The sequence below is a fragment of the Anabrus simplex genome, chromosome 14 (genome assembly GCF_040414725.1).
Source record: "Anabrus simplex isolate iqAnaSimp1 chromosome 14, ASM4041472v1, whole genome shotgun sequence".
Classification (NCBI taxonomy): domain Eukaryota; kingdom Metazoa; phylum Arthropoda; class Insecta; order Orthoptera; family Tettigoniidae; genus Anabrus; species Anabrus simplex.
Genome location: NC_090278.1, coordinates 17,945,237 through 17,958,618, shown reverse-complemented (window position 1 = coordinate 17,958,618; position 13,382 = coordinate 17,945,237). Strand labels below are relative to the sequence as shown.

At 41.2% G+C, this 13,382-nt stretch overlaps 1 protein-coding gene across 1 annotated transcript in view; it reads left to right on the top strand.

Annotated features, from left to right (window-relative positions):
• Window positions 1–13,145, top strand: part of LOC136885371 (zinc finger protein ZFP2-like) — a 50,259-nt gene extending 37,114 nt beyond the window's left edge. The window contains exon 5 of the mRNA XM_068230259.1: window positions 10,664–13,145. Coding sequence (XP_068086360.1) covers window positions 10,664–11,852 — 1,189 coding nt within the window. The 3' untranslated portion in view covers window positions 11,853–13,145. The remainder of the gene's footprint in view (window positions 1–10,663) is intronic.
• Window positions 13,146–13,382: the final 237 nt, after the last annotated feature.

The window sequence follows — 13,382 nt, the reverse complement described above, 5'->3', positions numbered from 1 at the left end:
ATGTCTGTTACTTCTAAATTATGAGTGAGATATCCTGAGTCCACCCAGCTTTTGCTCCCGTAAAGCAATGTTGGCCTGATAACAGACCGATGTAAAGATAGTTTCTTCGTCTGGGAGCTGACTTCCTTCTTACAGAATACTGTTGATAGCAACTGTGAGCTCACTGCATTAGCTTTACTACACCTTGATTCAATCTCACTTACTATATTACCATCCTGGGAGAACACACACCCTAAATACTTGAAATTATCGACCTGTTCCACCTTTGTATCTCCAATCTGACATTCAATTCTGTTGAATTTCTTACCTTCTGACATGAATTCTTCAAAAGGCTAATTTTCATACCATACTCATTGCACCTATATTAAAGTTCCAAGATATTAGACTGCAGGCTTTGGGCACAATCTGCCATTAAGACCAAGTCATCAGCATAGGCCAAACTGCTTACCAATTATCCACCTAACTGAATCCCTCCCTGCCATTTTATACCTTTCAGCAGATGATCCATATATACTACGAACAGCAAAGGTGAAAGATTACAGCCTTGTCTAACCCCTGTAAGTACCCTGAACCAAGAACTCATTCTACCATCAATTCTCACTGAAGCCCAATTGTCAACATAAATGCCTTTAATTGATTCTAATAATCTACCTTTAATTCAATAGTTCCCCAGTATGGCAAACATCTTTTCCCTCGGTACCCTCTAATATGCTTTCTCTAGATCTACGAAACATAAACACAACTGCCTATTCCTCTCGTAGCATTTTTCAGTTACCTAACGCATACTGAAAATCTGATCCTGACAGCTCCTCTGTTGTCTGAAACCACACTGGTTTTCATCCAACTTCCTCGCAATGACTGATTTCACCCTCTTTTCCAAGATGCCAGTGAATACTTTGCCTGGTATAGTAATCAATGTGATACCTCGATAGTTGTTGCAATCCTTCCTGTTTCCTTGCTAATAGATAGGTGCAGTTGCTGCCTTTGTCCAATCTGAAGGTACCTTACCAACACTCCATGTTAATCTTACTACTCTATGAAGCCATTTCATCCCTGCCTTCCAATTCTACTTCACCATTTCAGGTCTAATTTCATCTATTCTTGCTGCTTTATGACAATGGAGTTTATTTACCATCCTTTCCACTTCCTCAATCGTAATTTCACCAACATCAGTTTCCTCCTCCCCATGAGCTTGGCTGTTCGCAACACCACAAGGAGGATTTCCTTTTACGTTGAGAAGATGTTCAAAATATTCCCTCCACCTCTCCAGTGATTCCCTGGGATCTATTATGAGTTCACCTGAATTACTCAAAACACTGTTCATTTCCTTTTTCCCTCTCTTCCTAAGATTCTTTATTACTGTCCAAAAAGGTTTTCCTGCTGCTTGACCTAGCCTTTCCAGGTTATTACCAAAATCTTCCTATGACTTCTTTTTGGATTGAACAACTATTTGTTTCGCTCTGTTTCTTTCATCTACGTACAAATCCCTGTCTGCCTCGGCCCTTGTTTGGAGCCATATCTGATAAGCCTTCTTTTTACGTTTACAAGCTGCTCTCACTTCATCATTCCACCAAGATGTTTGCCTTTTCCCACCTTTACACACAGGTTTTCCCTGGCATTCCCTTCCTGTTTCTACTACAGCATCCCTGTATGCCACCCATTCTATTTCTATATCCTGAACCTGCTTACTGTCTACTGTTCAAAACTTTTCACTAATCATGTCCATGTACTTCTGTCTAATTTCCTCGTCCTGGAGATTTTCTACCCTTATTCGTTTGCAGTCCATAGCAACTGGTATCCGGATTCTCAGGATACTTACTAAGCCACTCAGCCGTTGCCAGTGGTTCACAAACTAGGACGTGACTCCAGTAACCCACGAACCATTTAATAATTTCCTACTAATATAACTTAGTAACATTAATCAGTGTATTGATTGCTCAGTTCAGTAGTGTTATAACTCAAATAGTGTCATTCTTTTAAATTATTGATTTGATTAGTTACTTTATTTAGGATCCTTCCAGTTCTCTTTTTTGTCAAGTCAAATTTCTCCATTTGTGAACGCTAAAGCAGATAATGACTTGTAAAAATTAGACATTCAGTTCAGTAGTGCTACATCTTAGATATCATAGTGTTCAAATAAAACTTTCACATTCTTGTAAGTGTATAAAGATATTGTACCAGTAACTAGTATTGAGCATGAGGGTTTTGCAGGGCATGTGCGGTGATATGTTAGGAGATTGTACAAAGAGGGAATAAAAGATTGTATATGCTGACCACATAAACTATATTAAAATCAGTGAAAGTAGATGAATGGCCTATCATTTCCTTCAATATTTGTCAAATTTGACTCCATCCACACTTAGAACTCAATAAACTGATAATAGATTGTCAATCTTATTAGTGACAGATATTTAGAATAAAGTTCACCAATGAAATTAATAAAATCTCCTCTTGATATAATTAATGAACTTGGATAAAAGAAGTTCATTTTTGAAATCTATAAATGACAACATTAATTAAGATCACAGGGAAATAATTAGTTATGTTATGTGAGTAATGTTCATTCTTTAAGTTCATAAATAACAACATTAATTAAGTTCACCTTGCAAAAGAAAGATCATTCTTGAAAATGGAACTAACAAAATTAATTAGAGTTTCTTTTCAAATAATTAATTAGTGCGAGGAAATAAAGTTCAACCTTGATATGCCTATCAATGTTCGAGCTAAAGTTCTTTCCTTAATTAGCTAACTAACTAATGTAATATGAAGATAAACAAAGTTCTGATTCATAGAAATATTAACAAAGTGGCTAACTTTCAAAATGCCCACTCATTAGCAATTTCTTCTGTACGACTTACTATTACACTGGCTTTAAGAAATAGCAAGGCATTAAAAAATAGGAATGTATGAGTTTGAAATCATATTGAATATGAATTAAAGTTCCTAGAAAGTTTAAAGTGACTTGCTCAACTGAAAGTTATTTGGTAAGACACAGTTCACAATATTCTTTAATGCCACAGATTCATATCACCTTATTGAAGAACTGGCTGCATTTGACTGAGTTCTCACAGACTGTAGTACCATGTCTACGATGGATCACGAACACTATCACCACGTATCCACCATAAACCGGAACACCATCACCACGTCCCTCTAACTTACCGCGTACACCATAGATCCCTCAAATTTACCACATCTCCATCGGCGGAAGTTCACGTTATAATACAGGTGGTCGGAGTATGCATGGGGCGTTGGTTTAAACACACCACTTCGAGTACTATTACACTGTTCGTTCCAAGTAGCACGTGTAATATGCAGTAATTTTGCACCAAGTCCACTAATACGGTGATTGATTTATCATGAGACACTGAATATACTAAGTTCCACTAAGTACTTTGAAAGACTTATTTTGCAGGTTTTATACCACTGTCGGAATTAGAAGTTCTCGGCTATTCCTCGCGGGTACTTCGACATTCGCACTCGACATTCGAGCACAAAGTTGAACTTTATTGCCGGCACAACCTCGGACAGCAGGGCTTTGCTGTGATGTACTGTCCCTATACTGACCTCGTAGAGAAATTCGCTCGTCTTACATACGCTGACTGGACACTGAGCATGCATGTCTTTGATTACTTGAAATCTTGACGTTGCGATATCTCCTTAAATCAAATAATTATTAACATGATACTTTGACATGAGCTATCTGTTACTGTAAGCTACACAGTCCTGTTGTCTCTTAATCAATATCTCATCTGGAAGCAGAGATGTAAAAGAAGGCTTCAGATAATTCCCTCTGATGTGTGGGCCACGCTTTTCGTGACGTCGTATTCGTGTCTTAGCAGGCTGCTGCAGGCTCGCTCGCCGGAAGCGTTGCATCATAACTCACAATGCGCACAATTTGAATGGATGAAGCAGAGCGCGTGATCCACAGTTCGATCCCGGGCTATTCCTGTTTCACGACCACCGGTCGTGTTGGCCGTGCAGTTAGAGGAGCGCAGCTGTGGGCTTGCACCTGGGAGATAGAGGGTTCGAACCACACTGTCCGCAGCCCTGAAGATGGTTTTCTGTGTTTTCTTATACTTGCACTAGGCAAATGCTGCGGCTGTACCTTAAGTAAGGGAACGGCCGCTTCCTTCCCACTTGTAGGACTTTCCTATGCCGTCGTCGCCATGGGACCTATCTGTGTCGGTGCAACTTAAAGCCAATTGCAAAATTATTTTATGACCCCCTTGTCGGGGTAAAAAAATTCGGTGACGATTTTCTTTTGTCACCTTGTGATACACCTTTAAATTGGCAACTTTGCATGTGCCTTCGATGGTATTGTCTAAATGAGCAATCTTGTATGTTCCATTCCTAAGGATTTCCACAATGCGAAACGGTCCGACAAGGAGTGGGCAAAACTTGGAGTAAATCCTTTGTTCGGGAAGAGACTCTGACGGTTCAAGATAAGTCCTGTAGTGGCAGTCAGAATTTCTTGCCTCTTTGCCGTCGCTCCCTGAGTATTGTTCTATGTCTCGGATGATTGAAGGCGTTTGTGATTCTATTCTCTTGGGATATATCGACATCTGGCGGTGTTTTGAGTAATCGATCCCATGGCCGATTTGGAATTACTTCCCGAAGCAATGTTAACGGGATGTCACGAGTTGATTCGTGAGTAGTGGAGTTCAGGATGTTTTGCATGATCGGCAATACCTCCAAGGTTGGTTACCGCAGTAGATTCTGCAGAATTTTGCGTATTCTCGCATAACCCTTTCTGCAGGATTGGCTTCAGGATGCCTGATGGAGTTCATAAAGTTATGAATGTGTAGTTCTCAAGAGTGTTCTGAAATTCCACCGAGGTGAACTGTGCACCGTGATCCGTGAAGAGAAACTCTGGTTTTCCCATTTCTGGGATGACATCCTTCTTAATACTGCAAAGAATATTACCAACATTGGCCTTCTATATGCGTAGGTACATGGTATAATTGGAAAACACATCTACGACTACAACAATGTACCTCAGAACTGCCCAATACCAGTACCAGCTTACACTCTCTCAATAGTCAGAGCAGAACCACGCACAAAACTGAAGAACGCCCAAATACGTCATCTCTTCGATGTTCAGATTTTTCTGTTTCCTTGTAATTCTTGTGTTTAACATGACACAATAGGCTACGTTAGAGAAGAATCTTTAAAATGACCACCAATAAAAATGTTGCTTATTAAACTTTTCACGCACAAGATGAAAATTACTATTTTTGGATGGAGTTATTTTAGCTTTCTTCTCTCTAAACGTATCTTGTGCAGAGACACTCTCGAACCAACAATGTGACAAGCCTTTAGTGTATTATATCTCACCTTTGACGCGGTGTTATCCTGACTCATTTCAGCAGTTTACAAATATTATGCAGCGACTTAAATTATTTCTTTCCGTGTTTCTAAGAGGTTTTATATGTATGTTGGGTAATCAGCCCGAAGGCTGGTTTGATCCTCTGCAGCTCCACCAACAGCTGTCATAAATAGCCTAGGCATCACTGAAGAGGCGTACTAGGGAAACGAGGAGTGAGGTAGTTTCCCGTTGCTTTTCCCACCGAGCCAGCAGATGCTATTACATATCAGTCTGCCAAGCCCACTGAAATATATGCACCAACCGACCGTATGAGCGATATTTTCACACCATTCATAACGGGGACTGGCTGCATAAGGAATGGTATTGCTAGCATCACTCATACCTCAGTCACTTTATTGTCAAAGCCAAGGATGAGACTGAGACAGGTCAATGAAAGTAACAAATTTGATATAGCCCATACCAGAAGACATAGTGCACTGTAAACACTACATCTTGCCAGCAAAGGCATTCTAAGAGATTATCCATGTCAATTTGGTACTGAATTACACAAGGAAAAGTTTTGGATTAATAAAATTTCCTAATTAATGACTTGTGTGTAGACACATATTCCTGAGCTTACCAACTAGCGATGAGGTTACCTTCTATTTGTGGAGAGACATATTGCCATGAGCTAAATAATTAGTGATGAGGTTAACTTCCGTTTGTGTAGGGACATATGGTCCTGAACTAACCACATACTGCTATGAACCATGTAGAGTGTCACGTGTTACATGGCCCTGAGCTGACCACTTTATGCCATTTCTCCATGTTCTTCTTATCTATAAACTTGATCAGGGTGAAAATAAATTCATTGATCTGATCATCTGGTATCTATGACGAATGTAAGCAGAAATATGAATTGCAAAATTCCATTCAGCTTAGAATATACTGATGGATGCCCCTCTTGTTGGTCCACAAAATTTCACTAGATTTACAAACTGTCACTCTCGATTAATACAGAGAATTCTGATTTTTCTTTTGTTGAGATATATATTTTATATAAAATACATGTAATGCAGTTACTTAAACACGAAATCGAGAAGTGTTCTGTCATTTAAACGCATATTTTGTGAAAATATGTCATTTATAGATATCGGACATAGGCTTTATCGGAGTGATTTTGAACGTATTATGTTGAATGCTAGGATATGTAAAGTGTACATTGTATCCCATTTTTACAGTAGAGTATTCATCAGTCTGCTTCTTGAGTGTTATTCCTGCCTGGTGCCAGGGTCCGGTTTTGTGATACGTTGCCTCCAGTTAGATCAATCTCACAGCTTTCGGGTTGCTGTGCTCTGTATCTGTCCTTCGCTGTCTTGTTCGTCCCTTGCGCCTGTTTCTGCTATCTTCCTGTGTATATGCTGACTTTCACAATATATCACCCTCTGCACGCAACAATTGCCCAAACCAGCGCACACGGCTTTCCTCAGTTTTCCTCTGGATCAATGCAATCCAAGACATTTCCTAATAACATAATTTGAAATGTGATCCACTCTAGATATGCCAGCCTTCCACCTAAGCATCTTCATATCCATGACGCTTGGTTGGCGTTCTACCTCGTTTGTAGCTACCCAGCATTCGTTGATTATACGTAGAGCAAGTTTACCCTCTCAACAAGGTGCTCTAGAGTGCCACGTTCTTGTAGCGCTGACCTGATGACGTCACGAGGTACCCTATGGAAAGCTATCTCAACGTCCAGAAATTCGAGATATAGCCTCAGAGTATTTTCACAGTGTCTATCAGCTAACAGCCATGCAGTGTGAATTGCTCTGGTTCTGCCACAATTTTACACAAATCCAGCTTGGCTTCTTGTAATTTTAGCTAATTTGCTAATCCTGTTGTCGAGGATTTGTTCGAAAACTGTCGTGCATGACTCAGAAGTCTGATCGGACGGTAATTATACAATTCGACAGGGCTTACCTTATTTTTGAGCGGAGGTGATTGGGACTGGTAGATACGGAAATTCTAAGGTTGAAATATTGTCAACGTAGTTCCGCCAGCGTTCTTGTGCTTCCTGCCAGTTGAGTAGCAAATCGTCTGTTCCCTTTTTGATGTAAAATAGTTGGATTTGTTCCGTTTCTTGATGCCTCGATTTGACTAGCTGTTAAATATCCCGCTCATATTTGCGCATGTCTATTTTCACATATATACCTGCATAGCGGTTTTGTTTTGTTATGGCTTTACTACTGGCTGCTTTGTAGGCATTTCAACGAGCAAGAATCTTGTGAAAAAGCTGTTCCTTCAACGTTACTGGATCCTTAACATTGCCATTCCGAAGCCACGCGTCATTGCTAATCCGTCGTCGTCGCCCTCATTCAGTTGTTCCAAGAATATGGCATGTAACGTGTAACAGTTTAGTCCGGCTCACATCAACTGTGGTGATTGGTGGCACTGTAATTTTTGCAACAACGTCGTCCTCCTTTAGGTGACACCATTTGATCATTTTTGGTCCATTTCCTGTGAAGTTGTCTACAACATCTTTGAGATTCTGTCATCTCACAAGGATGTAGTCATTGTGATTCGGATGGGAGCTACTGTAGTACCTGAGTGGATGAGTATCACGCTTTTTGAGCCGTGTGTTCGCGATTATAACTTTGTGCATTATCGGGAATTCGTTGGCCGTCGTCATCGTTCGTCTGTCCATATCAATGATTGCAGTGGGTTGTGTGGTCTTCTTTCCTCCGTCTGACATGCATTCATATCACCTGCAACAATAAGATAGTCAACGGTCTTCTTGTCAAGCAGTGCCCAGAAGGCATCTTTGGTTTCCGTACCAAGGCCAGTTTTGGACGATTGCACTGAAACCTGGGATTTTCCTTCTATCTCCAACCTAGACATGTTACATCAAGGGATTCAAATACATTTGCCCGTTGGAGACTAAATGTCAAAATGTTTGCTGATATAACAATGCCAACACAGTTAGTTGTTCTTCAGTTTCCGTCGTACATCATTTAGTAACTGCACCCCATTTCACATGACTTTTCTCCACTCCATCTCTTTTCCTCCACCTTACAGATGCCTATGTGCCTTCTCTCAAGTGCTTTGGCTAATTCGCTACTTCGCCCAGACATGTTCATTGATGTGGTACAGGATATGGTTCTCGCTTGTTTAGCCTTCACAGCCCGTGCGACGGCAACCCTTGCGTAATATTCACTGTGATTGGGACCTCCCAACGTGCGTCCCTTCCATGGGACGCCGTAGGCTTGGTTCCGTTTCCATAAGACATATTTCCATAAGGATGTGACTGTGTTTTTTCACGGCCGGCTTGTTGTGAATAATTTTAGAACCCATGACAGCAGGTAGTTACGTCGCTCCAGACATGGAAAACAGACGCCATTTTAGTCTCCCTCTGGAGAAGGAACAGTACGCTCCCTTCCGCATTAACTTCCAGAAAGGAAGAGTACCTCGTCTGCGAACTACTCCGTACCAAACGTCTCCATCTCCTCCAAAAGTGCCATGGACGACCTTGTGTGTGTTTGGTCTATGAGAGCAATTATATTTCGTTCAAGGCTGCCGGCAGCCCAGTGAGGAACCTGTATCCATCACCAGGGATGAACCACGTGTTATGGCATTGTAAATGTTTCGTGGAGAATATTCATCAGTACAAAATGATATACCTTTTTACTGAAAAAACTAATTGAGAACCTGTTAAATCACATGTCAAGAAAAAATAACTTAATCATGTGAAGAAGAATTGCCTTAGAGTATTGCACCATTTGCTTTTCGTGATATGCCACAAAACATTACATACCAACCAGTGTAGTTTTTTCTGTCCCGTGTTGCCTTGTGGTGTCAATATCATTATCTTGTGTGATGATCAAGTAGTATAGGCCTTGTCCACCCATTTTCTCTGAAGAGTACAGTAACAACACATGATCGAGCCTCCCACTACTTTGTTTGTGAGGAAGTCATGCATTCCACCGGTACATGTGTATTCAGTGCATGGAGCACGAATTGGGAAGTACCACTTCACGTTACAATGTATTTCCTCCTGCGTGATCGACTTGTTCCACATGCCTGTTGCAGGCGGATCTCACATTTAACCAAGAAATTCGTATATCTCGCTCTTCTGTCCCAGAATATCTAGAACCACACTGCGGCGGGGACACTGGCATAGACATGGATGCTATAGAACGATGTTATCATTCTACTCAAAGTTATAACTTGTTCCATGAATTTTTTGAAATAATAGGAATTTCATTCTTTCCTTTACATAGCAGCAGTATCCACTACGGTTCACATCAATGTCCTGTCACCTCGAATTCTGGCTCAAGCCTTGATTTTCATGCTCCTTTTAGCTGTAGTGTTAAAGGAACATCCGTAAAAATATTTAAGGACGTGGTACTTGCATTGGGGTTCAGATATTTCAGGACATCGGAACGCTAATTAGACTCTAAAAACAAAACCATATTCCTTGTCGCCATCATAATGTCCATGACAGCAGTATCTGTAGGTGAAATGAAATTATCAGTGTTAGTGAAAGAGCGGTCATCTGCATGTTATCTTCCAGCTTTTTGAGGATTTCATAAGGATTAGTTGTTTCTATATTGCATACGGCCTTTGTTAAGGACAGCAATTAAGACATAGATTAACGTAATAAATGGTAGTTGCACGAAATTCGTTGTATAAACCTACCGTCACCTACTTATGTTGGCTCTGTTTGATTACACTTCAAAGCTATGTAATTAGAAATAACCACACTGTGGTGTAAAATAATGTTGCCCTTGTATGATAACAATGAACAAATACAATACGTAAGTTTGCGTGACAGCAAATAATATTTTTAGCTGATTTACCACGGTTCAGCAGATCTTGCTGACTCCGCAAACATGTTCTCAACTATATTAACGTCTACAGAAGTGAGATTCTCTCAAACAACATCAGAAAGAAGGGCTTTTACAAAAATTATTACTCGCCTGCCACAGACTGCAGAGTGGTTGAACAAGATCAAATCTCCAAAGCATATGTCTTCCTTCATCTAGAACGTCTTCTCGTGCATTCTTAAAATGACGTCTATGAGCGCGTCAAAATTTTCTTGCGCGTGATAACGTGATTCAAGTTAACAGACGCAGCACAATTTCGTATCCAGTGGGAGCTTTTGAAATTTACGTCTACACTCTGCATTTAACCGCAGATGATGTTTACCCTCAGGAATGTGTTGTTCATGAGTAATGAGCTATCTGCATGTGATATGAGTGAGTGGATTGTTCAGTAGCATTTCCTTTGTCTGACAGTTGTAGCGGAGTTGACTGTAAAACAATTGGTAACATCATCGTTTTCATATTTTCACTGTAGATCAAGACACGAGGTGACCTACGCAGATAATCAACCTCAGGAGCGCGGTGGTGCTGGTTTCAGCTGCAATGTCTGTGGAAAATTCTTCAACAACAAAATCGCCCTAACAGTACATATGCGTACTCATACAGGTGAGCAGGCACCCTCTTGCAACGTCTGTGGCAAGTGCTTCAGCAAGAAAGACAATCTTAAAGTACATATGGGGATTCACACGGGTCTGAAGCCATACTCTTGTAATTTCTGTAGTAAATCCTTCAGGCGGAAAGACATTCTTAATACTCATATGCGGACTCACACAGGTGAGAAACCATTTTGCTGCGATGTTTGTGGGGAATATTTCAGTCAGAATGCCGCTCTAAGATCACACATGCTTATTCACACCGGAGAGAGGCCACATTGTTGCAATGTATGTTTTAAATCTTTCAGCCTAAAAGCTGTTCTAACAGCTCACATGCGCACTCATACAGGCGAGAAGCCATATTCTTGCAAAGTTTGTGGTAAATGCTTCAGCTACAAAGTAAGTCTCACTTATCATACCCGGAGTCATACGGGCGAGAAGCCACACGCCTGCGAAGTCTGTGGCAAATCTTTCAGCCAGAATAAGGCTCTCAGAGCACACATGGTGATTCACACCGGAGAGAGGCCGCATTGGTGCAATGTTTGTTTTAAATCCTTCAGCCACAAAGCCACTCTAACAGTTCACATGCGCTCTCATACAGGCGAGAAGCCATTTTCCTGCAAGGTTTGTGGCAAATGCTTCAGCCGGAGAGACAATCTTAAAGTTCATACCCAGAGTCATACAGGTGAGAAGCCACACTCCTGCGAAGTCTGTGGCAAATCTTTCAGCCGGAAAGCCAATCTTATAGTTCATATGCTTACTCACACGGCTAAGAAGCCGCGTTCATGCCATGTCTGTGGAAAACATTTCGGGCGGAATGCCGCTCTAACATCACACATGCTAATTCACACAGGAGAGAGCGCGCACGTGTGCAATGTTTGTTTGAAATTCTTCAACCGAAAACAAACTCTAACAGTTCATATGCGATCTCATACAGGCGAGATGCCATACTCATGTAATATCTGTGGAAAACCATTCAGCCACAAAGTCAGTCTCGCTGTTCACTTGCGGACTCATGCGTCGAGAACCCATGCTGCTGCAATGTCCGTGGCAAATCCTTCAGCCACATAGTCATTCTGACATATCACATGCGGTCTCACACAGACGATAAAGTCACGCTGTTGCATTGTCTGTGGCAAAACCTTCAGCCGCAAAGTCAGTGTAACAGACACTTGCTAGAAGCCGACTGCTGCAATCACTGTGGGAAATCCTTCAGCCACAATATCACCCTAAGTTTTCACATGCGGCCTTCAGGGCGAGAAGCCATAGTAATGCAATATCTGTGGAATCCTTCAGCCGGAGGAACAGTCTTGCAGAACACAAAGCGGCTCACGAGGGGGTAGAAGCCTCGCCGCTACTACGTCTGTGACAAATCTTTCAGACATAAAGTCCACTTAGCACGCCACATGCGGACTCTCACGGGCAAGGGTCACAGCGCTGCAGTAAGCTCTAAGCCGATAGGAGTGTACTCTCGAAACACATGCAAACTGCATACAGACGAGTAATCAAACCGTTTCGATATCTGTGGCAAATCCTTCAGCAAGAAATTCCATTCTTGAAAGCAAGAATTTTTTTTCACTCCTAAAATCTTATGAATAGCTACGAAATTAAATTGCCATGCACTATCTCCCTGTCACCTCAAAATATGTTCTTGCGCCAAAAAGCTTTGCTTTGACAACCGTTAACATTGCTGGCCTTTACCAACTTGCTTCAGCAGGGAGCTCTGATGTCGGGCATACAGCCCCTGTATGTTATTCTAGTTCGTTGGTCCATTCATTATCCCTCCTACACCGTATTGCACTGATAATTATCTCTGCTTCCCTAAACTTCTACCATTCTGCAGTAATCAGATTCCACAAATCTCCTGCTTGCCTTGCGTTGAAAATAACCACCGTCTCCTTATCCCCTTCCGCGTTTCTATTTTCCTCGACATCTGGCTTAATACTCCACTCTGGTTCACTTTCCTCCAAGTGCCTGACCATAGCCTCATTCCCATTTCTTCTTGCCCTCCGCTCCTCTGTTACAGTTCCGCTGATCTTCCTGCATGACTCGAACCGTTGCCTACGAGATACACAAGGCCGGGAAACAGGAAGCAATTTGCCGCTGAAAAAGCGGCCTGACCGTGTTCACGGCTTAGCCGCTAGATGTCAGGTTCAAAATCAACAATCAAAATATATTTATTTGCAAATGAGGTGTCTTACCTCGGTGGCAAATGGTACACTAAAATACATTATTGTCAAGCACTAAATATTAAATTAAGAAGAGAAGAACATTTTCCTATAATACAATATTATACAATTTATGCTAACAATTTCTTCTATTAAACACACAGCTCATCCTTAATAAATTTATGTTGTTTACAAAATTCTACTTATAATATCTCCTGTACTACTTACAAATATAGTCAACTGATATGCAGTATGTGGAATTACTTCAAATGATACTGTACAACTGGTATAAGATTAAAATTTACATTGCATTTATTTACTTTTTTTCCTTACCCATTCCGGAACCTAAGTGGCATAACGACCTGCTGCATCTTAACCAGAGCCCCCTTTTGCCACCACTTTTCAGAGTTCCTGAAGGGCCTTCACAGCTTTC